The sequence below is a fragment of the Macrosteles quadrilineatus genome, unplaced genomic scaffold (assembly GCF_028750875.1).
Source record: "Macrosteles quadrilineatus isolate MER2022 unplaced genomic scaffold, UCM_ALF_1.0 Scaffold_5__1_contigs__length_97177068, whole genome shotgun sequence".
Lineage (NCBI taxonomy): Eukaryota > Metazoa > Arthropoda > Insecta > Hemiptera > Cicadellidae > Macrosteles > Macrosteles quadrilineatus.
In genome coordinates this window covers 63441908-63467499 of record NW_026542598.1, presented here as the reverse complement: position 1 = coordinate 63467499, position 25592 = coordinate 63441908, and the positions used below count along the sequence as shown (strand labels likewise).

At 39.7% G+C, this 25592-nt stretch overlaps 1 protein-coding gene across 3 annotated transcripts in view; it reads right to left on the bottom strand.

Annotated features, from left to right (window-relative positions):
• LOC128994753 (muscle M-line assembly protein unc-89) overlaps positions 1 to 25592 on the bottom strand; it is a 101476-nt gene that overhangs the window by 19832 nt on the left and 56052 nt on the right. For all 3 annotated transcript variants that reach the window (XM_054419514.1, XM_054419515.1, XM_054419516.1), the window contains exons 26-36: positions 25372 to 25501; positions 23878 to 24029; positions 22746 to 22926; positions 22153 to 22361; positions 21164 to 21457; positions 17152 to 17329; positions 15959 to 16170; positions 14967 to 15201; positions 14166 to 14363; positions 12430 to 12633; positions 11091 to 11209 (exon numbers count right to left, since the gene is read on the bottom strand). In XM_054419514.1, coding sequence (XP_054275489.1) covers positions 11091 to 11209; positions 12430 to 12633; positions 14166 to 14363; positions 14967 to 15201; positions 15959 to 16170; positions 17152 to 17329; positions 21164 to 21457; positions 22153 to 22361; positions 22746 to 22926; positions 23878 to 24029; positions 25372 to 25501 — 2112 coding nt within the window. The remainder of the gene's footprint in view (positions 1 to 11090; positions 11210 to 12429; positions 12634 to 14165; positions 14364 to 14966; positions 15202 to 15958; positions 16171 to 17151; positions 17330 to 21163; positions 21458 to 22152; positions 22362 to 22745; positions 22927 to 23877; positions 24030 to 25371; positions 25502 to 25592) is intronic.

Genomic DNA, 25592 nt, shown 5'->3' with positions numbered 1-25592 from the left:
GTACGTATTGTTTCGTAGTGAATATTTTCATATAATTTCGTCATCGGGTAAGTTTTGTAACTAACTTACAGATTATTGTATATTATTTGACCAGTTTTCGTGTACTTAACTTGGTTGAACTTGAAGGCTAGGCCTGATTCGCAGACCTAGTCATACGCCTTAACCAACAATTTGAGTAAAGTACTGCAGTTGGTGAAATATATTTTCAATTACGTTTCATAATCCGTCTTGGGACTTTCTTTTTTTAATTCTGAAAACCCCTTTTTTAAAGTTCCCCAGACGTACCAAAGTCTGTTCCAGCAGACAGGTTTCTGCTGGACAAGTTCTGTCGAAGTTGGTCTAAGTTGAACACGTGAGGAAGTTAAAGTTTTAGTTTTTCGTTTTTGGCTCAAGGAGCAGTTTCACCTTTTTAGTTTCGTTTTTTTTTGTTCGTTCCTCACCTGGACCACTTAGGCTAACTTGTTTTCTTATCATTTTAGTAAATTCAGACTCTGTGGGAGTTAGGCTAGGTTAGGCCTATCTTGTACTAACCTTGTTTGTTTCAGGGTGACGACGTAACTCCGTAGGTAAGCGGAGTGCCTACTTAGCTTACTTGTTGATTTGTTAAGTTAGCTAGTAGTGTGTCATTTAGATATTTGCCCACAGAGTCAAGTCAAAATTATTATTTTCCCCACAAGCCCTAGGCTAGAGTGGTGATTTCTAGTTGGGTGTTTAGTAACCCGTAACGTTCGTCTCGAGCTCTGACAACCAGGGCTATCAAATTTAGGCTATCCGAATCACTATCGACTCCTGGGAAACTCCCCGCGACCAGACTAGGGCGAATCCTGGGATCTTCGTTTTATTACCGGTGGCGTAATTTCCCACTTGTCGTCCGCCAGGAAAATTACGTCACATAAATGGCGCCCGAAGCAGTTGGACCAGTGATTGGATAGTCTGATAGTACTTGGTGAGCTCAAGCTAAGATCGCGGTAGCAGCTGACGTCGAGTTGTAAGATTTTAGCCTACGTTAACCGCTCTAGCCTATCAAGTGTTTGCCTAGGCCTACTGTTATTTTTTATTCTACGTTACCGTTCTAGCCTAGCATTTCTAGTTTAGTAGGTAGCTTAGGCCTACATATTTTCTAGTTTCGTCGTTGTAGCCTATTGCTAGCCTAAGCCTATTGGTGTTTAGCGTTAAATATTTTAGCCTATTTGTGTGATAGCCTATTTATTTTAGGTAAAACGTTTACTTTACAGTAGCCTATTGCATTTTAGCCTTTTTATTATCGGATTTTGGAGCAGTTTGGACTTGGTCCTATTTTAACAAATTTTCTGGGTTTTGAGTACCTAGTTGGGACTTAGGCTGAAAAAAAAAAAAAAAAAAAATTTTTTTTTTAAGTTGTCTTGTTTGGACTTAGTGCTGTGTAACGTTGGGTTTGAATTTAAATAGGTTTATTGTGGATTTTTCATAATTGTTAAGCAATTTCAACCTTTTACATTGTTGTTGCCATTTGTTTGTTTTGTTGTGTACTAATACTTTGCAGCTATGCCTAACTCACTCCCTGAAATTTCGACAACGACGCTAGGAGTTCTAACCATGGCTGGGGCCGTGGTGACTACGACTCCAGTTATCCCTACCTGCTCGTGCGCATCGACAGTTACTACTACGTCAACGGTGTACACACGACCGATGACCTCGACCGGCTACTCCGCTCCGCTCGCCCCAACGGAAGATCCTCGCGTTGGATGGATCTACCGGTTGTCTAAACTACAGTTGATCGCTGAGGTGGAGCGACTCGACCTACCCACCCATGGCACGGTAGAGGAACTTCGCAGGCGCCTTTGCCTATACTGGCGGATCAACGCTGGTGCTCAGACCCCCGCAACCTCCCAGGAGGAGGTGCTTATGACTGGCCAGGTGTTAGATAACCAGGCCCGGACTTCGATGCATGATACTACTCCGCGCCCATCGCCTCTCGACTACCGAACGGGGTCCATTCATCATCCTACTGCGTGGAGGCCACCCGGTACCTATGGACTCGTAGGCCTACCCCCTGCTACGTTCCAGCGTCAGAGCCCACCTGCTGCGGTCACCTCGGCACCGCACGAACTGTCCTTCGCCGGACAAGAGGACGTTACTGATGCCCAGCATACCTTCGACTCGGCTCAAGGGTCTCTGCCTCGGGAATACCCCTTCGAGGACCCAATACATCGAAGTTTGGACCGCATACGCCAAATGCTAGGCCTATCGACCAATGCCGACCTGCGCAGCATGGAGCACACGTTAGCCGAGGTGTTGAACCTCGAACGGCGGGGCCCAAGAACACATGATGCTGACTACGCTGAGCCGACAGCTAACGAGATGGACCAGCTAACCTCTCGGTACGCCGTCCCGTCTCGGACGAACGATGTGTATGGAGGTGTCCGGTCTTCGTACGTCCTGCGGAGTCATGACCTGCATGAGGACGTTGCTAAAACGTCGTCAGCCCTCTGTGACAAGGTCCGGAAGTGGAACTTGCGCTTCGACGGCCGACGAGACGCGGTTTCGTTCCTGGAGCGTCTAGAGGAGCTGCGTGAGGCCTACTCTCTGTCGCCAGAGGACGTTTTGAAGGCTTTGCCTTCACTTCTACATGGCCAAGCTCTCCTCTGGTACAGGAACAACAAAATGATGTGGCGTTCCTTCCACGATTTTAGGCGGGCATTCGAGGTCCAGTTCTTCCCTGCCGGCTATCATCGACACTTGGATGACGAAATACGGAAGCGCACTCAGGGTGAAACAGAGTCGTTTAAAGATTTTGTTATTGCTCTGACAACCCTGATCCGACGGAGCGGCACGTTCTCTAACCAGGAAACCATCGACCTGGTGTACTTGAACATGAGGCCGGAATACAAGTTCATGATACGACGTCATGACTTTGTCACGCTACCCGACCTCATCGAGCGAGCCGACGAATACGAGGAGCTGCTACGGGAGCGCAAGCTGTTCCGCCCTCCCCCTCCGGTCGCTCAAGCATTGGTGCCTGAGACGGCCTACACGCCCAGGCGTCGAATGGACCGTTTCGTCGATGTTGCGGTGATGGACTATTCTGAGCCCGACCGTAAACCGCAACCTACCTCGCCCAAGACCGGCCGCACTGGTGATTACCCTGCAAGGAGTGGGGGTAACCAGCCAAAGCATACGACGGCCACCGTTCCTAATAATAGAAACCGGGGCCTACCGTCTACGAGTCCATCCCGACCATCGAGTAACCGCAACCCTCCAGTCTGCTGGAATTGTGATGCACGTGGGCATGTCTTCCGAGATTGCGATCGACCGAAGGTGTTGCGGTGCTACTACTGCAAACAAGTCGGAGTGGCCACTACGAGCTGCGGTTGTCGCGCGGGAAACGCCAGACGGACTCAGGCCGCAGGAGGTCGCCTGAGCCCACGTCCCGTGGCTGCACTACCTCCGAAGAATGGAGCTCATGGCTCCAGTACATAACGGCCTTCACTGAATCGGGTTCGGGCATAGTGAGGTCACGTGAGACCGCAGCGCAGCCGCCTACGACCTCTACCGAGCTCAATTACGTGAGCACCTCGTACGTGTCGGCTGGAAAATCATCTGAGTCAACCGACATCCGACCTTTTATCGACACCTTGCTCCTGGGAAAGAGATTCCAAGCTCTGTTGGATACCGGAGCAGTTGTAAACCTCGTCGGGGATGAGGTTGTTCGTCACTTCGACGAGTGTGGGGTAAAACCTGAGATATCTTCGGCGGACCTGAGGATGGCTGATGGTACACGTTGTCGGATTGAGACGAAGTACCACATCCCGGCCCAGATCTTAGGTGAAAACCTCATACTCGGAGCCTATTTTGTGCCTGGGCTCACCACGGACGTCGTATTGGGTATGAGGTGTATTCGAAACCTTAACCTCATACGAATAAACGTCAACCACGATGGCACTTTCGACACGACCACGACTCTTCCTTGTGCGACGGGCACACTGGAACCGCTGACGTCAACGGAAGAACGACATCTCCAGAATTTTCTCGAGAAAGAACTTCCTCTCTTCGATGCTGTTGTGGGACCCACGGCGTTGACTGAGCATGTCATCCGGCTCAAACCAAACGCTGTCCCGATCAAACAGCGCCACTACCCTCGTAACCCTGCAATGCAAGCGGTCATCAACGATGAAGTAGCTGCCATGCTGAAGGATGATGTAGTCGAACCATCCGAGAGTCCATGGAGCTCTCCGATCGTGTTGATCCGGAAGTCGACTGGGAAATACCGCTTTTGCATCGACATGCGCAGGGTGAACGACTCCTCGATCAAGGACGCCTATCCTCTGCCTAGGATTAACGCCATCCTTGAGAAGCTCCGGCAGGCCAAGTTTATTAGTACCTTGGACCTGAAGCAAGGCTACTGGCAAGTGCCATTGGCCGTCGACAGTCGCCCCGTGACCGCCTTCACTGTGCCAGGCCTAGGCCTTTTTCAGTTTAAGGTCATGCCGTTTGGCCTACACTCTGCCGGTGCCACCTTCCAGCGCCTTCTGGATAGAGTCATCGGGCCTGAGCTGGAGCCGAAGGTCTTCGCGTACCTTGATGACCTTGTGGTGGTGTCGACGTCTTTCGAGGAGCATCTAGAACTTCTGGGGGTTGTATTTCGCCGCCTACGCAAGGCGGGCCTTCGTTTAAACCCCGAGAAGTGTCACTTCGCCCGTAGGGAGCTGAAGTATCTGGGACACATTGTGAGCCAAGATGGAATCGCCACGGATCCTGAGAAGGTCCGCGCCATTCAGGATTTCCCCGCACCCACGAACGTCAAGGGACTTCGCAGTTTCCTAGGCCTTGCGTCGTGGTATCGGCGATTCGTCGAGAAGTTCGCTTCGGTAACCATACCACTTCGAGGTTTGCTGAAGAAGAACGCCAAGTGGCTCTGGGGACCCGAACAAACTAAGGCATTCGAAGCTCTGAAGCACGCCTTGGTGACGGCCCCGATTCTCGCCTGTCCCGACTTCAGCCAACCCTTCGTGCTCCAGGTCGACGCCTCGAATTATGGCCTGGGAGCAGCGTTAACTCAGAGTGTAAACGACCGAGAAGTGGTCGTTGCGTATGCCAGTAGGCTACTCTCTGAGGCCGAACAGAACTACACAACTACCGAGAAGGAGTGTCTCGCTCTCGTGTGGGCTGTTCGGAAATTCAAGGCTTATCTCGAAGGCTACCACTTCATTGCGATAACCGACCATGTCGCCCTAAAATGGCTGCTTAAGCTCAGTGAGCCTAGTGGGCGCCTGGCTCGGTGGGTTATGGAGTTGCAGCAATTCGACTTTGAGATAAGGTACCGCAAGGGGACAGCGAACAGAGTGGCCGACGCCCTATCTCGTCAGCCGGTCCCTGAAGCGCCCAGCTCGTCTGGTGAACCCGATCAACCTACGTTTGAGGTCGGAGTTTTAACCAGACGCGGTGCTAGGGAACAGTTGCGGTTACGACGCCTAACCGATGCTGAAGGTGACGAACCTTCACTCGGCGATGATCCGGCGGGTGACGTTCTCGATCACGAAGCTCCTGGTCCGACGCAGCAGGAGACTGACGACCCATCTTCCGACGTGGACAACGATGGTAACCCGCCGGGCAGCCACGGTGCTTGGTATGACCGCCTTCGCAATCTGGTCAGCAAACACCCTGGGCGATACTCGAGATACCAGCTTCGCGACGGTAAGCTGTATCGTGCTGTCTCGAGGAAGGATCGACCTACGACATGGAGGGTGTGTGTGCCAAGCGACCAAGTATCCGTGGTGCTGCACGAAAACCACGACACGGCTACGGCAGGACATCTTGGGGTGAAGAAAACGTTAGCCCGAGTTGGTGGGGAGTACTTTTGGCCTAACTGGCGTCGTGAGGTGAAGGCCTATGTACGGTCTTGCGCCCAATGCCAGGCCTATAAAGTACCCCAAACGAAACCAGCTGGGAAGATGTACTTCCGACAACCCCAAGGACCGTGGTACGCAATGTCTGCTGACCTAGTAGGCCCATTGCCTAGATCGCAACGGGGTCAGCGATTTCTGCTTGTGGTGCAAGATACCTTCAGCAAATGGACGGAACTCGCCTCCATTGCGTCTGCAACCGCAAAGAATGTGGTGACGAAGCTGAAGGCTATCCTACTTCGACATGGAGCTCCGGATGTGCTGATTACGGACAATGGCACGCAGTTCGTCGGTAAACTGGTTCGAGAGTTAGCTGCTGAGTGGGGCATCACGCTACAGACGACGGCCCCCTACAGCCCCCAGTCAAACCCAGTCGAGAGGCAGAACCGGGTGGTGAAGACTATGATTGCACAGTTCGTGAAAGGCAACCATAGGTCTTGGGACAACCACCTGGTGGAGTTCCAGTACGCCCTCAACACAGCTGTCCACGACTCTACTGGATTCACTCCTGCGATGCTGTGTTTCGGACGCGAACTGAAGCCTCCCTGTGCCGTCCGTGGCCCTTCGTTTGAGGTGTCTGAAACTCTCCAAGGTCCCTCGTTAAGTGAGACCCATCGCAAACGACTGGATGAGTTTCAGCGTCTGATCACGCAGACACACAAGAACCTCAAGGCTGCCTACGAGAGGCAATCGACATATTATAACCTCCGTCGTAGGGAGGTGACTCACGAAGTTGGCGCGCAGGTGATGAGAAGACTCCACATCCTGTCTTCTGCTGCTGACGCCATCGTAGGGAAATTAGCACCAAAATATCATGGCCCCTGCATTGTGGTCGGTCGTCGAGGTACTAATCTCTACGAGGTACGTGATGAGGATACTGCTGCAGTGCACGTCGTTCACGTGAAAGACTTGAAACCTTTCTGTGCACGTGACTAGTCTGCAAGGATCCCGCAACCGCAGCGACGTCTGGTGATCCGTTGTTCGTCAGTCCTTTCGGCCACGTCAAGCTGCCGACAAGCAGCCATAGCTAACCCTCGTCTGGGGGTGACGTATCCTCGTGAGTAGCTCTTCGCCCCGCTTCCAAGACTCCGAGCCTGCCGTACTACCCTACCTTTGTAAACCCCACGCCTACTCTTCACCTTTGGTTACTCTTCGCCCCGATTCGTTTTCGTCCAGACCTCTGAGGCAACTCGGCCTCAGACAGTCTACATCATTCCTAATTTCGCTCACTTTTCGTCGTCAACACCCTGGAGCAGCCGGACCAATGGGGTCCGGCATCGGCTTCTGTCAACTTTTCCTGCCCACGATCCTACTGATGTGTCATCTGCAGGAAAGTTCAACAGTTTTTTTCTTTTTCTCGTTTTTCTTTTTTTCGTTCCGAAGTGTGGAGGGGGTGTAACGGGTCAAATGTGTAGGGGGTAAAATATAACGATCTAGACCACGAACATTAAACAGCTAAACATAAGCTGTTGAGTAAGCCTAGTCGCGACACTAAACTGACGTCGTACCTAACCTCCAATTCCAAGACCGCAGACGACGTTGGTGTCAGTTTGGTTGTTTGGCTGTTCGACTGCATCTGAGGCCGGGCTACGGGAGAGAAGATGAGCAGCGAGGTCACCTTTGAGCGGTACGCGGCTGTAAGCCTGTTAAAGCTACCATGCGCCTGCCTTCGCTGCCAGTTTTTTTTTGGTTTCGGTAACTCGTTGACCAATCAGGAATCGTTTTAACTTTCGTCTCGATTCTGAGACGAAGGTGAAGTAAGAAGAAGTTTTGTGAAGTTTTCGTCATTCGTAATCCCGGCTTTTCGTAGGTTTGTTTCGTTGTTGGTTCGCTCTCGAAAATTCGTGCAAGTTTAAGTTCGTATCGCAAGCTCTGAAAGCTTAAGTTCGTACGTATTGTTTCGTAGTGAATATTTTCATATAATTTCGTCATCGGGTAAGTTTTGTAACTAACTTACAGATTATTGTATATTATTTGACCAGTTTTCGTGTACTTAACTTGGTTGAACTTGAAGGCTAGGCCTGATTCGCAGACCTAGTCATACGCCTTAACCAACAATTTGAGTAAAGTACTGCAGTTGGTGAAATATATTTTCAATTACGTTTCATAATCCGTCTTGGGACTTTCTTTTTTTAATTCTGAAAACCCCTTTTTTAAAGTTCCCCAGACGTACCAAAGTCTGTTCCAGCAGACAGGTTTCTGCTGGACAAGTTCTGTCGAAGTTGGTCTAAGTTGAACACGTGAGGAAGTTAAAGTTTTAGTTTTTCGTTTTTGGCTCAAGGAGCAGTTTCACCTTTTTAGTTTCGTTTTTTTTTGTTCGTTCCTCACCTGGACCACTTAGGCTAACTTGTTTTCTTATCATTTTAGTAAATTCAGACTCTGTGGGAGTTAGGCTAGGTTAGGCCTATCTTGTACTAACCTTGTTTGTTTCAGGGTGACGACGTAACTCCGTAGGTAAGCGGAGTGCCTACTTAGCTTACTTGTTGATTTGTTAAGTTAGCTAGTAGTGTGTCATTTAGATATTTGCCCACAGAGTCAAGTCAAAATTATTATTTTCCCCACAAGCCCTAGGCTAGAGTGGTGATTTCTAGTTGGGTGTTTAGTAACCCGTAACGTTCGTCTCGAGCTCTGACAACCAGGGCTATCAAATTTAGGCTATCCGAATCACTATCGACTCCTGGGAAACTCCCCGCGACCAGACTAGGGCGAATCCTGGGATCTTCGTTTTATTACCGGTGGCGTAATTTCCCACTTGTCGTCCGCCAGGAAAATTACGTCACAATGTAATGGACAACTCTTTCTTTCTTAAGGAATATCTAAAAATGTTTATTTTCATACCCATTGATTATGTAACCTGAACAGGTGACTCAAGCAGTTTTAAAATAATGATTGTTCTGTGGAACTTTTGATTGTTTCAAACAGTTTTGCTTATCAAAAAACCTCAAGTAATTAATATAAAAAAAATTATACAGTCACTAAAAATCATGAAATAATTTAATTTTGTAAAAAAATACAACCGACTTCAAACGCTCTAAAAAGAAAGAAATAATTTTAATAAAGTAAACTTTTGTATTAGGCAAGCTCACGTATTTCAAGTCGGCGCGGCTCAAACTGCAAATATGATTGAAATTAAATATTGTGTGTGTATTTTGAAAATAAATAAAATGTAGCTGGATAACATAAATATATAAAAAACATACTGAACTGTTTTGTTTATATATTAAAGGAAATATTTTCTTGTATTTTATGTTTACTTCAGAATAAATGCATTATGAAAATAACACACACAAATGTTCTATATGAATAGGAAAATAATTTAGTTTGATATTATGATAGGGAAAAGAAGCTAGTTTAGTATTAAAACATTATTTTTCCAAGTTATAAACATTTAAATGCGTTATAATCTTTTTAAAGATACTCGTTAATACCACTATAATGCCGATCTCTGATTACGGTAATAAAATAACACTTATCGCATAACTATGAAAAGGACATGCAGATTAACACCTTTAGTTATAGATAGTCACCTGCAATATGGACACCCTTTTCAATTTTGTATCAAAAATCATCATAGAGTCGCGCCGACTTGAAATACGTGAGCTTGCCTAATACAAAAGTTTACTTTATTAAAATTATTTCATTCTTTTTAGAGCGTTTGAAGTCGGTTGTATTTTTTTACAAAATTAAATTATTATTCTAAGCTGTGGAAATCGGACAAAAATGTTGATTAGACCACAATCATATCAGAGGCTTTTAATCGTCAGAGTCCATTGCCATCAACGGCTTTTAGATGACTCTCCTGTCATGAAAACATCATAAGAGTTAAACATTATAAGTGTCAAACTAGTGGTTAATTATCAACCAGAGAATGGCCCAATTTGTCACCCAGTCTGCTCTAATATATACATTTGGTACTCTACAGTTATTTCTGCGAGAAGCTGCCACTCTGGTAAATTCACCCAAAACTCTTACCTTCGGTAAATCCCTAATATCTTAAGACTGTGATACTATTTACAAGTATCTCTGGCTGATTTATATTGCCTTTCTACTCAGAGACCTAAAAGTGTAAGATTTAAGTTGTAATCAAACAAACTGTTACAGCTAGATAAAGTATGTTGCGACATAAATAACATCAAATAAATACAACCTGATTGTCGGAGCTTATCATATTTATACATCTGTGGTGACTTAGTCTTCCCTTGTAAATTTATTACATAAATACATAAAAGAAACTTTCCAATTAAATAATAAAAACTTGTGTAACTTATAATCCAATCAGATCCAAACACAAAATTTTATTTTTAAGTTACAAATTTGTTTTGCAGTTATGTGTTAAATAATGTTCTGTGATAAATAATCAGCAAACCATTTCCATGATTTGTTTACAAGTATTTTGTGTTTTATAAATTAAAGGTTCAATCCCCTCCACCAAGATACTAAATAACACAGGCTATCAAGTCTCACCAGTCCATTATATTAAACATGTATATATCCCAGGCAAAGTCCAAAAGTCCAAGTAAAGTCCAAGTAAAGACCAATTTTTACATTTATAAAGTGTACCCTATTTAGTTTCAAGTTTCATCCAATACATCTGGTAACACTACTATATTAGTGTGTTTAATAATATTGTAATAAAAAGCGGTTATTAAAATTAATGTAATATTAGCATTGAGGCTGGCATGATTTTACCATCAGGTTTATTTTGGATTCATCAGTTGACTACCATTTAGGATTAGGCGACATTGCTGTTTTTGTAGTGTTTTAATTTTGATAACAACTGATTTTTCAAGATTATATACTTGAGAAACTTTTGGGGAATTTTAGTCTTTAGGACAGTTTTAGCATATAACATCTGAGCCATAGCAGGTAATTAGCAGGTTAGGTAAAAAAAACCAAACATAATCTTTCATAAAGTTTTCTTCCCCAAGGATCATCTAAAGCAAATATCATTTTCCCAGTAAATGAAAAGTGTATTTTAAATTTTAATGTCTATCATTTATTCCTAGTACTTTTACCATTTATGACAAAAAAAAATAACTAAATATATTTTTTTTAAATACCATAATACATTTCCTCACTAATAACCAAAGATTAAATTTTTGATTTGTGATAAAGAGAAATTAATTTTTTAATAGAATAACTTTTAAATATAATTTAACAATATTTTTTAAAACAATTTTTATTACATTTTCAAACAAATTGACTTACTGCGGGCAACATAGGCTGGGATTCGAGAGGGTCGACTATCAACAAGTCGGCCGCAGTCCTCGCCTCTCCCCCGTCGTTGGTGGCTCTCGCCTCGTACCTCCCACTGTGGGAGTGGGACGCTGAAACATCCACGATATTATTAAACCACAGCCGCTGCAACGCTAATTATAGACCAACCACCTGTCATACGGGACTTGTCATTGTGAAAATAAATGCATCTTTAGCCATGATCAGTGGTAAAAGCTATTCTCGTAATCACTATTCAGGATTTCAAGCTGTAGAGATCTCAAATATCTATTGTGAGTAGTATTAATCAAACTAAACACTAAACAGTTAAAAGTTTATTTATAAATCTTAATTTAATTTGCAAGTGTTCCAATTACAGACTAATGACAAGTGGGGTAGATATTTCCAATACATTGCCAAGATCTTCAGTTACAAATGACCCATGGACAGTAAGCTGCTGACCTCCTGCCAGTAACTGAGCCATTATTATAATCAAAATGTCCTTGCAATTATAATTGGGACTAAATATTACCTCGACAAAACAATTAAATACATTATATGAAATACAAATTTATTTTTTTAGCTACTACACATTACAGCTATTGTAGTATACACGGTATAATTGTTTGATAAATTTTAGAGGTAAATAAACTAATCATTTATTTATAGCGGTGGGATAAGCATGCATTTCAAAACTTCTTTTGGTCAGTTTTTGCTATTATGTGTTACTAGTACTAAGTTTATGTTATATGTGGTTTAGTACAGAAATTTATCTTTTAAAATAATTCTACTCTGCTGACTGAGAAACTGCCAAAGTACACTGATGAAAGTGACTTAAGTTTGCAGATCTGTATAAACCTTGATTTTAATATTGATTTGTAAATATTTCTTTTTCAACTTATGCTTTTTTCTCTGTTGTTTCCTGAAAACCCTTGAATTGTACATTGCCTGCTTGTATAAATAAACAATAAAATACATGCTATTCTGCTAACAAACGGATAGTCTATAGTCGGAAATAGCGATAAACTATTAAGTTATTTATAGGATTATTATAGACATTTCCCATTAGAATCAGGCAAAAATATTTTCAAAGAGTAATGGAATATGGAATCTGATTTGATTTCTTTGGTGTCTTATCCAGCTTTAGCTGAGTCTGTGTACTAATCTTGTTACATTTGAGGTATTTTCTAATCTGAGGATGGAATCAGATTGCACATCCTGAAACGTTAAAATTTGTGTACTATTCGAGTTGGGAAATGTCCATAATATTCTTTCCGTAACAAAAACTAACTAACATCAATATTGCACAATTAGCTATTATGTTTAAACCAACCTTGTTCAATGATGAGCCTGTGTGAGTTTCCCTGAGCAAGTACTCTGTACATGGATGAGGACGCAGCTATCTGCTGACCATCCTTGTACCAAGTGACAGATGGGTCAGGTGTCCCCGTGACCTCCACCTCCAGCACAGTTCGCTTGCCCACCGGCACTGTGTCGGCTCTCAACCTGCGGCCAAACACTGGCGGGAACACGTGCTCTGCAACACAAACAAACAACAAATATGTTGAGTAGTAAAGACAACACCGACATTAATTATAAAAATTGACTCAATATCACAAATTGGTAAGTTAGAGGTTCAATTGGTAGGGATGTGTAACAAAATCAGCAATGTCGTAGGTTCAACCATTAAAATTGAACACTACAGTTTATTCTTGCACTGTTCTGGCTGAAACCTTGCTTTGATTGCTCTATGCACATGACTTGGAGGCCTATTGAGTCAGGCAAATTCAAGGTTAATAGAGACTGTCTCGCTTTTAAAAATATTTTACCTTTCTTTGGATTTTATTAAATAAGAAGTGTACATACAACACATATTTAATTACTAACCCTAACATTCACATTTAAAATATTGGAAAAACAGGCTTAATTTAAGAATACATCTACGTGGGCAATTCTGAATTGTAAACAAAAAGGAAGCTGTACATCAACAATTGGGTGAAAGATTGACAAATACTTGTCTTCAAACAATGAACACTCCTTAAGTGTCAACTGCATTTTGAAAACTGAACTTTGGGTGAATAGAAACCTCCTGTTGTTACAGTGCCTATAAACTATAGGATGAAATCAAAAAAGAGGCAATTCTCTCTATTTTACCCCTGTATACAGGGTGGTAAAAAAGTCCCTGGACAGTTAAATATTTTAAAAAATAATGCAGATAGAGCTACAATACTTGGTACAAAGTTACAGGGCATAAAACTCTATTTTAACACATATTCAGTGATCCAATAACTCTTCAGGGGGACGGCCCACAAGGAGTCGGAAGAAAATCTTAAATGGAAGCATAGGTCAATATGCACATCAAATTAAAGGTCTTTTTTATTAGAATACAATGCCGCAAACCGCACTTCAAAAGGTTGATCCTGCGCAAAATGACAGTTGTTCAAAGATTCATTTAATTTACATTGCCATTATACGCTTACTCCTCAGGGGGCACAGCCCTAGGAATCGGAAGAAAATTTTTAACGAAAGGATAGGTCGATATGCACATCAAATTAAAGGTCTTCACTAGTAGATTACGATGCCGTAAATTCAAGCTCAAAAGAATGTCCGAGTAAAAAATGGCAGTCGTTCAAGATTCAAAATGGCGGATTTGAGAAATCTTTGAACATCTGCCATTTTGCGCAGGATCAACCTTTTGAAGTGCGGTTTGCGGCATTGTATTCTACTAAAAAAGACCTTTAATTTTATGTGCATATTGACCTATGCTTCCATTTAAGATTTTCTTCCGACTCCTTGTGGGCCGTCCCCCTGAAGAGTTTTGGATCACTGAATATGTGTTAAAATAGAGTTTTATGCCCTGTAACTTTGTACCAAGTATTGTAGCTCTATCTGCATTATTTTTTAAAATATTTAACTGTCCAGGGACTTTTTACCACCCTGTATTTATTTTCAATTGACATAAGTTCAAGTTGTCTAATACATCCAATTTGCAAATTTGTTTATGTTCACATTCCAAACTAAACACTTTATGTAAGAAAATTATACAAGGGCAGTTTAGTTTTAACATACTTTTAATGACCAGGTCGGCAGTGCAAGTGGCAGTACCAGCTGGGTTCACGGCTGTACAGCTGTATTTTCCTGCGTCCTCTACATGTACGTAACTCATCTGCAGCCGAGCTTTATTGAGTTCCCAAGATGTCCGCAATCGATCTCCCTCAACTACCGGCTGGCCGTTCTTCTTCCATGTTACTTCAGGTGTAGGATAACCTTAATCATAATGCATAAAATGTATACTCAAGGTAAGCAAAATTTGATGTATAAACCGCCTCAGAATGTATGATATAGTCTAAATCAGGTCAAATTTGAAAAAAAGGCATTTCACGGGGTTTTTATCACAGGTAAGCTTAACAAGTACAGTACATGAATTGTAGTATATCTGTAATTTTATATGAGTTTGAAGCCAATGATATTTCTACCGATCCTAACAGCTCAAGGCATGAACTGTTGTGGAGTGTTAAATCCTTTGGGAGTAGCAATATTTTTGGTCAGGCAATTCTTTTGTAAGGCTCCCACATTAATTGGAAACTAATTTGTCAGATTTGGGACTGAGGTCACCAAACATACCAAAAATGTAGGTACCCAGGTGTATCAGGGTAGGGCATAATCTAAAACAAACTTAACTTCATCTCTGTGACAGGGATTGGATTAATTTGAGCTGACGGGGATTGGTAATTCAATTGATCTTTTCTTAACAGAGCACATCAAAAAAGCAAACTTAACATAAATACTTTATCAATACACTGTGACTTATGAATTATTAAATATAGAATAAATAATCTTAAAGTCAAGTCAGTTAGTTTGTGCATTCACCTTCCAATATACACTCCAGAGTTACGTCTACACCCTGGTCCACAATCTTGCCCATCACCGGGGTGACAAAGCGAGGAGGTACTTGTCTGCGCTGCTGCGCCGGCCTGGCTGGCACTACTGCACCAGTAGGCACCACTGCGCCGGGCGGCACCATCCCCGCACTGTGACTCTGGGTGTCGATCTTCTCCTCCACACCTCCTACATTGTGGTACTCACTGGTCTTGTGGGACTCAGTCTACACACAAGAAGCAACAAATGTGATAAGGATGTAATAGAGAGCATAAATGCCTAAGTTTTAAGGATTTTGGTTAGGATAGAAGGTTTTCCTGAAAGGGAAAGAATAACCTACACTCTGTCAAAAGAAGAACAAAAGATTGAATATTTCACTGACAGAATTGTTCAACCACGATAGGTTTGACTGTCTGTGACAATGAAATATTCTAATTTTTGTGTCTACTGTTTCTTGTGCCAGAGTGGTCATTTAGCTATTCACATAAGCCTGTCATCTTTAAACAGATATTCAAATTAATTAAAAGAAAATAATCAATGTTTTACTACTAAAAGACAGATAACCTTATTGGGAGTATTTCGAACAATGAGCACTATGAAATGCTTTAGTTCATGGTTGAAAATAGAGTTTATTTGAAAAATTAGAACAGAAACTATTTTTTTTTCCTTTCAAGCAATTTGAAAGGAAAAGAGGATGCATATGGTCAGTTTTACAGCTGAAATAAATTTGTGCTAAATTCTCTTTTAGAAATCCTTCCAGAAAATTCTGACTATTTCTTAAGTCAGAGTGTCTTCCATTTGGTACTTTTAATAGCAATCAGACAAAATAACTATTTGAAATATGTTTTCCCAACACGAACCCTTAAATATATACACTCTGGATATACCTATTAAAAATCTTAACCCACTTTTACTAGAACATTGGATGGTATTTAGTTTTGCTTGTACTCTACATAGTTTTCTACTGTACAACTCTGACTAACCTGTACTGCAGGCTGGTCCCCGATCTGCTTGGAGGTGTGTTCATGTCTAGACGCCACCCCATGTACCTGTACTGTAGGCTCTCCCCCGCCCACCACGTGCTGACTGTGGGTGGACGATTGCATCATCACTTCTCGCTTCATCTCAAACACCTTCATCTCCGTCAAGTTCAGTTGATCTATTGACTGTAGCAAGTCATCCACTGGTGGGGCATCTGTTAAGCCATATGTTACAGTCATTTTATATACCATCAATAGTACATCCAGAGGGTTAAGTACTCCAAGAACAACAATAAATACTGATTAAATATTGAATCAATGGATTTGGGCACTCTAGAGACTAAATGGTTGATATTTATTTACCTTAAAACTAACTTTTTTAGAATTTAACACGTTTTAACATTCTAGTAAGGAGCTTCCACACTCTCTCTTTGGAAATGGGAGTGTTCCGAATCCTTCTGAGCCAATTTCGCTACCCCTTCTGACAATGTTGTTTGAATCTGCTTCTTACCTTAATAATATTTTTCTTACGGTATTTTTTTATATTTTAAACGTGCATTTAGAATAGTTTAAAGAAGGAAACACCAACCTATAAAGTATTTTAATTATTATTATTATTAATAATGAAAAATGGTTAAAAATATTTCTGATTGAAACTAAATTTTCATTTTAAAGGCTAGGTTTTATTTGATTTATATGTTTATAGAATGAATAATAACAACTACCCTTGAACTATTATGCTATAAGGTTTGTATGGATTATTTTATTTGTATTGCATTGTGTAGATTAATTATTGTACTATTAGACTTTATGACAAATTGACAAATCACATGTCAAGAAAATGTATGTAATGTGATGATTGTACATAAATGAATAACGCTTTCCTTCTCAATACTATTTTATTGAAAAAACTACATCAAACAGATTATTTGCACAACCTATCCATCTCATTAACATTATTGTCATTCTGTAGGAAATAGCCGACAGAAATCTGTTCTTTTACACTGGAGCCTCAATAACAAGATCCTTTGATAAAAAGTGTCATTTTTGAATCCTCTAAAATTTAATATACCTCTAATCACATGTTATTGCAAACCTCGATAAGAAGTCAACCTTGATAATAAGTTTTATTTAACATTTCCCATGAGAGTCTTGTTATCGAGGTTCCACTGTACACTATTAATTCATAAACGTACCTGCAACTGTGAGATCGGCTGTGCAGCTCGCTCGTCCGGCCTCGTTCTCAGCCGTGCATGTGACCTTGCCCACAAGCTCTGAGGTCACACTCGGGATGGTCAAAACCTGACGACTGCCACTGACTGAGGGAAGAAACTGTGACCCGGACACTGGTGCGTCGTTGAACAACCATCGCACCTGAACAACAATCATATGTTGTTCAAAACTTCTTCTTTTAATCCTACGCACTTAATCAATAACTTGGCTGATTTTCCATCGAACTCAGCAGACTTTTCACCTATCTAATGGATTTAATCAATCACTACCCAATCAGACCGAGAATACTTGAGAATATTTATTTTTTTATTTTATGTCAAGCATATGACTGTAATTTGTGATATGTAGACCAACAAAATAGCACTGTTAAACAGATTTAATGTACTCCTAGGAGTAAGAGGTTGTTTTTAATAGCATATATAACCTTCTTATCCTACATTTCCATTACAAACATGAGAGCAAATGAGATTCGTGTATAAAACTGGTGAGCAATTGTAAACAAAACAGATTCAATTTTCATTATGATTATCAAATTAATTTATGGATTTATTAGGTTAAATAACATGTTTACACTAGCCAAAACATTATTATTGGATTTCTGGAATAACCACCAAATGAAAATAAATTAACTGAGCCAAAATCTGTTTAATAAAATCTATTAATATTATTTTCTACAACTTTGACAATAAAATAACAACATAAAGTCTTACGGTCTTACTCATTGCATTAGTTTATGGTACTTTATAAATAATATAAGTTTTTTTTCAAAAAAATAACCACGCTAGGCCTATACAAGTTTTTCATTTATTACAGATTAATATAATATATTAATGAGTGTAACAGTCATGTAAGGAAATGAGCTGTAGTACACAATTAACCAACCAACGTCTTACAAAACCTAGGTCCCATAATATTAAAATAAAAATGAATAGCTTAGAGTTTATTCAACAATTTTATCGATCTTAGTAAGTCAATGAACTCAATGTTTACTAAGTATGATGTCACAAGCCGGGAATAACAAGTCAAGTGTTAAAAATAACTTTTGACACCTCCAACTCAGATCCTGTTACAGTGGCCAAGTGAATTACTCAAGCTGACGTCTAAACTTACAAGAATAAACTCTCTTCAACTGATTAGAGTAAGTAAAACTTAAAAAGAGTCCATGATTATTACTCTTCTGGGAGCGGAATAGTATCTTATCAGGGAAAAGTAATAACAAGTCACAAACTTGATCAAATATTGTATTCATTCAAGAGAATGCTGTTTTGGGGAATTTACCCTGAAGATAAAAAAAAAAAAAAAACTATAGATACTGGTATTCAATTGCTTTCCTATTTTTTATGTCACGGTAAATTAGTTGTAAAATTTCCTTTTATGATCAACCTCACTAGAACCCATATTAATATTACAATTATAAAATTAGCTAAATTGTAACATAGTCAAAAGAATAACATAACATAGAAATAGTCAAAATAATTAGGATGAAACATTAATTAATATATTTAGCAGAAAAATATTTTTCCAACAGCATTTAATGTTTTACCAGTAATCTCCATTAACATAAAACAAATAAAAAATCAATAGGCCTAAAAGATTTTTCCTAATTATAGTGCCCACATGTACTGGTAGTAAATAAAACCCCAAAATTTGTCAATAACTCTCATCTAAAATAACCGTTAATGAAAGTTATTTTTATCAGTGTACCTGTACAATAAGAAAATAATTTTTATTTTAGTAAACCAACTAATGAAAATAAGATTTGTTGTTAAAAAAACATAACGAAGAGGAATTACTCAATATCATCCCAAACTATGCAACAAGGTACATAAAAATAGGACTCAGTAAAGTAAGCAAAATCATAAAGCAAAGAGTGTTAAATAAAAAACACAACAAGCAACAGAAAATTAATTAAAAGTTAGACCTTTTACATATGCCAGAATTGTTTAAATTTCCCAGGTGCCGAAACAGTTAGATGCAAACTTGTCTGGAGAGGCTGACGGAATGAGTGTAAATGAGCCGGTGGAACTTACAGCTGGAAGTCTGCCATTAGATGTTCATCTCCAAAACTCGACAGTTGCGACACAATAGCAAGCTCAAGACCCGGCCAACTTTTTCACCGCATAATTAATTGTTCATTAGGACAAAATGATTCTATAAATTACTCTGTGCTCGATTGTTGCCAACAATGTAACTTCAGATTTTTTGGTCTTCAAAAACCGTTTGTTTGTTAATTTTTTTGTAAGGGTTATAGACTTATAGAAGGTAACTTACTAAGGATTGCTCTTAAAACATTACAATTAATTTGAAAATGAAATGTTTATAGGTTACATAATTTTTTTAAAATGTTTATGCCTTGAATGCCTAGAAAAAATTTGCAAAATAAGGAAACTAAACTAATAGCCCTGAAAATCAAAACACTTGAATGTTTCCTCTGATGGGTCTGATACAGATTGAAGTGCAGTTAAAATTTGTCAATAAATTATTTATGCATAACTTTTAAATATGCTTGGTTACTGTTTTGTACCTTCAGTAGAACCTCTTTTAACTAACACCAAATCAATCACAACTTCTACTTGTTTAACTGGCTACGCTCGTGCAAAAATAGAGGTTTGTTTATATGCCCTGAATTTTAAAACTGGTTGATTTAAGAAACTATGTCTAGGAATTAAGAAAGTTAAATAATTCCAATAAGCAGCAATAAAATATAATCTTGTTCATACTAATGTACTAGTTTTATATTGAACTACTTGGGAAACTTGGATCTCACTTAGTAGTCCAGTCAAGGAATGAGGTGTAGAGTGCGTGAGTTGGTAACTAAGCGATTCCTTCAGAAACTTGTTCAGGGGGCTTAGGGTGTTAACATACCAAAAGTCCTGACTCCTAGGTGGTGAGCCAGTGGGTGGAGGGGGGAAAATGGGGGGAGAAAGGTACGCATTTTGGGTTTTTTTATTATATCTCGAAAACTATCAACTTTTTGTATACTATAGTAAATTATAAAATTGAAGAAGATTAAATATTCTACAAGAAAAGTATATAATGTGTTTATTTTGGTTCAACAGATTACGAGTTATAACTTATTTAATTAATATCTTATCAAAATACTCCTTCCATAAGAAATACATGTAAATTAGTATGTGAAATGGGGCGAATCCTATCCGTCCAAAGGAAATATAACTGATATTCTGGAAATCTTGACAAAATTTCCAGTAATTTGACACTTTAATCATTAAAATTGATCCAAAATTAAGGCGAGGGCGAGGTAACAAAATGTCGAGTTTTGGTGTTTTTTTATTGGAAATATAAAAAAACCTCAAATCATCCCGTTTTTAAACCCTCACCCTCGCTTTAATCTTTGACAAAATTTCATGATTAAAGTGTCAAATTACTGGAAATTTTGTCAAGATTTCCAGAATATCAGTTATATTTCCTTTGAGCGGATAGGATTCGCTCCATTTCGCATACTAATTTACATGTATTTCTTATGGAAGGAGTATTTTGATAAGATATTAATTAAATAAGTTATAACTCGTAACCTGTTGAACCAAAATAAACACATTATGTACTTTTCTTGTAAAAAATTTAATCTTCTTCAATTTTATAATTTACTATAGTATACAAAAAGTTGATAGTTTTTGAGATATAATCAAAAAACCCAAAATGCGTACCTTTCTCCCCCCCCTTTTTCCCCCCTCCACCCCCTGGCTCACCACCTAGGAGTCAGGACTTTAGGTATGTTAACACCCTAAGCCCCCTGAACAAGTTTCCGAAGGAATCGCTTAGTTACCTGCTTACGCACTCTCCACCTACTTTTGGATCATTCATTGACTGGACTAAAGGAAAATGAAAGAAGTTTCAGTTCAAAACACATTTCATATTTCACATTCCAAACTATAAAATAAACAAACAATAATTAAATGCAAAACTTTTTACTTGGCACATCCAGAAACAATAGTTCAAAATACAACAAAAACTCACCTTGGGAGTAGGTTTCCCCGTAACAATGCACTCAAACTTGGTCGAGGCCCCCAATACAACAGATCTGTCAGCAAACAGTTCAGTGAAGGCGGGGACTGTGGGGGCAGTACGGGGCTCCTCAGTAGCAGCAGAGGCAGTGGCAGAAGTGAGGTTGGCAGCACTCTTCACTATAAGGTGGGAGAAACACTTTGCCTCTCCCAGAGGGTTGGTAGCCCTGGCTGTGTACACTCCTTTGTCTTCTGCAGTCACTGGGTTGATGGTTAGTATGCATAGCCCAGAGCTGTCTTCGTTCATCTAAGAATCAGAAAAAGTATTATAAACAGAAAACCTTACTAACAGTGACAGGTTCTCCATGATTCAAAGCTTTATAGTCTTGGGATATGTTTAATGATTCCCACTTAGTCAACTAGAACTACATTTTTAAATCTACACATATGTATTTTTTTGGAAGATATGAAAATGAAACACATTTTCAAAATGAATACACTGATATTAACTCGTAATAAGGCACATGAGAGACATCAGGAAAAAATCAACTTTCTTCTCAATTGTTCTGCTTTGAATCTTTTCATATCATGTCTTTAAGTTGCTGGTATCAGGTCTCTTAGTGGATGCCATTTCAATTTCCCGTAACTATCACTCCAACCATTGGCCGCACACATACAGGACCTCTGTCTTATTTCAGTCACCATAATGTACAGATATGTCCATTGTCTTTGCCTGTCCTATAACTGTACTTGTTTTCTTTCAGTTTTTTTTTTTTTTTTTACTACCGCACAGTTATATGTGTGATTTTTTAAATTCTCCAACTAGACTGGGTGTGTGTACTAATCTTGTCATGTTTAGGTACTTTCTCACATGAAAACATTTTGAAAAAATCATTTTATAACTAATCATGATGTAAAATATTTGCAATAATCCCTGAAATATCAATGTAATATTTTTACTAAACCTATAGTTTGTGATGAGCAAAGACAGATATAGTTCACCTTGATTCTGTCAGAAGGCAGGAGAGGGTTGTTGTTGAGAGACCATGACACACTAGGCGTGGGTTCACCTTTGACAGCACACTCCAAGGTGACACAGTCGCCCTCAGTAGCCAGAGCGTCAGTCAGTAGGGAGATGAACACAGGTGTGAGGCCGCTGGGCTGTAACTCCACCACTGGTGACGGCGGCAACTCAGGCTCAATACCTGACTCTGCAAGTTGTGCATTTGTACGTTAAAGATACAGTCTAATCTTAAACCCCAGAGTTACTTGACCTATACAACACCTAGTAGCAGAGCTTACAGCTTGGTTAGCATCCCACCTCACTCAGTTAAATTAGTCTTCAAAGCAATTTACACATTATTATGTTCTTAAGCCCCTGATTTGTATCTTGCAAGGAAACAGAGTTGTTTAACACTAGGAAAGCAAAAGTGACGCTATTTTTGCAAACTAAAGCTTAAAGGAGTTAAAAAAAAAAACAAGGAGCGGGGATCAAAAAGTTACTTTTTGGTTACAAGAATTTAGAACTGATAATTTTGTTTATCTACACATGTCAAGTAGTAACAAACAGGATTGTGTGTGGAATGAGAACGTACTTTGCACAGTAAGGTGACAAGAGCTGGAAGCTTCCCCAGCAGAATTGATGGCCACCACCTTGTACAGTCCAGCATCCTCAGGCAATGTCTCTGCTATCACTAGAGAACAGCGGTCGCCTTGGAACAGCAACTGTACCTCCTTGGACTCCTTCACAGGGACACCTTCGTGGTACCAGATCACCTAGGCAGTGGACAATATGAGAACTATCAATCGAAAGTCAAATTTGTTCAGAGCAGTTGTGATCATCATTATTATAATTTTAACAGCTGCACCCTTGCATATTAAATTGAATACAAATGCACGATGAGTGTGGACTGTAGAGTGGAGTCCCTGTATAGCTTTGTTAGGGACTAAAACATCTATTTAGCAAGGATCATGTATTAAAAACCAATTGATCAAGGGCAGCCTGATGGGTTTGAGACATAAAAATTCTGGATTCTCAGCAGTTCACAAACAATGAAACCCTTAGCTTCACACACAGACCAAAATTACTTTTTGTAGGCTACAAATGTTTTGTAACAGTTTGATGACAGCAAACAAGACATGAGGGATGCAGAGATTTTTTATTTATTGCAAACTAATCTATTTATTTTGCTGTCAATAACTAACATTTCCTGGGTTTATTATTTCATTATTTTTGATTGAACGTAATTTAAAGCATGATGTATTTTAATTCCATTATTAAAACATCGGAAGGTTTAAAATCATATAATAACACTTCAAAATTGGATTTAGTTTGTAGGCCTACAATATAATTGTACTATATTAAAATAATAGGCTAGCTATTTTATTTTTGAAATTTCTCACCCAGTACCATATAAAGCAAAGGATTTAAATGAATCAATAGATATGCACCAAAGACGTGCGTTGATGTACCTAAGTGAATTAGGATCAAATAGCTCCTCTTTGGGCATGTGATAAACCAAAACCATATTCATAGACATTTATTTCCCATACAACTTTATCATGCATAAATTTCATCTTGTTCTTTCTATTTCATAGATTTTACAGAGACTAAACTTGCTAACCTACAGACACCATCCTAGCTAAATAACCAACTGAGCTTGATCGGTAACAACAAAAAGGCTGTGAATCATGCTGATGTGTCAATATTGTATCAACCGTACATACCTCTGGCTCAGGCTGGCCTATAATGACACACTCCATACGAGCCTTGCCTCCCTCAAACACTGCCGAGTCCCTGAGCGGAGTAGGTATGGAGGGTTTTGTAGGCTCCAAGTCACTGGCCATCTCTGAGTCTGACGTCTCCGTGGGAAGCCGACCTGAAACACATTACAGATTATAAATTGTTGCTAAACAACTTTCATCGATTAACCAAACAATTGATGTTGAAAAATTAATGTTGTTTGCACCTATAACAACTTCCAAATTCACCTTATTCTTGTTTTACATGAATGATTATTTTAAAAGCTATATAAAATTAAAATTCACAATAGTAGTTTGAAAATGTTTGATATGAAAAAAAAACTGCTATGTACATCTAACTCCCAAATTAATTTAGGAAGATTCAAGATTGCCAATCAATATTAATAGTTGGCACCCAATTTATATAATGTCTGGAATTAGGGTGGAGCAGCTCTCACTTGTTTCACTATATATGATAGAATCCCCAACAATGAACAACATCTATGTGTTGTGAGATAATTAAGAGTTTTGGTTACTCTGACTGATAACTGACTTTGTTGAATCCATTAGTGCATATAAACATACTTGAAAAATCAATAATAAACCCATTATCAAAATGAGTAATTAACGAGTATGAAAACTACAGGGTGGCCGAAAAGTCCCTTTACACGATATTGCAGTACGTATTACCGTTGTATTACACTGTTATAAACACGACTGATCAGCAAATACTCGTAAAATAGTAGTAAGGGAACAGTGGGGGGAGAGAATGAAGCCTCACTCTCCCTTCCCAACCACCCTAAGACGCGGCGACACCCAGTAGAGTTTGCACGAGTCACCCCAGAAATGCTGAAACGAATGAGTTAACGAGCTTGGAGTCGAGTCAAGCTTTGCCTAGACAATGGAGGTATGCATGTCGATGTTTTGGCCTAAAATGATGTTCAGTTGGTGTAGTCCACAATACATTTATGATTAAAATAAATTTCTATTCTTTTAATCAATACCAATTGAATTTACATTTAGTGTAAAGGGACTTTTCGGCCACCCTGTATGTAGACAAATAAAAATTAACTTTAAAAGCCCAGGTCAAATTTCCCCAGCATGATAAATAAAATACACTATAAACTAGATTAGATAATAATATGGTTTTATATTGCCAAACCCAGTCAGCCGTCAAAGTTTTGAAAGAGGAAAAGGTTTTAAATACTGGTGCCTAAAAGTTGCAGTTTGTTGATAGAATAAAGATACTGATCTTACTTTCAAACAATCATTTTACAATCAAAATGGTATTTTTGTGTTGTTTTTAGCCATCCTCAAAATCAAATAACCTGTATCACTAAAGCATTTGATTAGCTAGATATTATTTACAGTCCAATGACAACCTTTCTAGTTCACATTAATTATATTTAAAAAAATTGAGTATTCCATACAGATCTGGAAAGTAGAAACCATAATGTTCTATGTACAGCTAGGTCCTACCTTTAACTGTAACTGTACATGAGCCAGTGACACTACCAGCAGAGTTGGTAGCAGTCAGACTGTACGTCCCAGCGTCCTTTGGAAAAGCTTCTGGTATTGTCAGCACTATCTTGCCACTCTGGTATTGCACCTAGAGAAAGTAAAACAATCTTTAGAAACCAATGTGAAATTTAAAACCATCACACAATATACATTTATAAAATGATACCAATTTTAGTTGT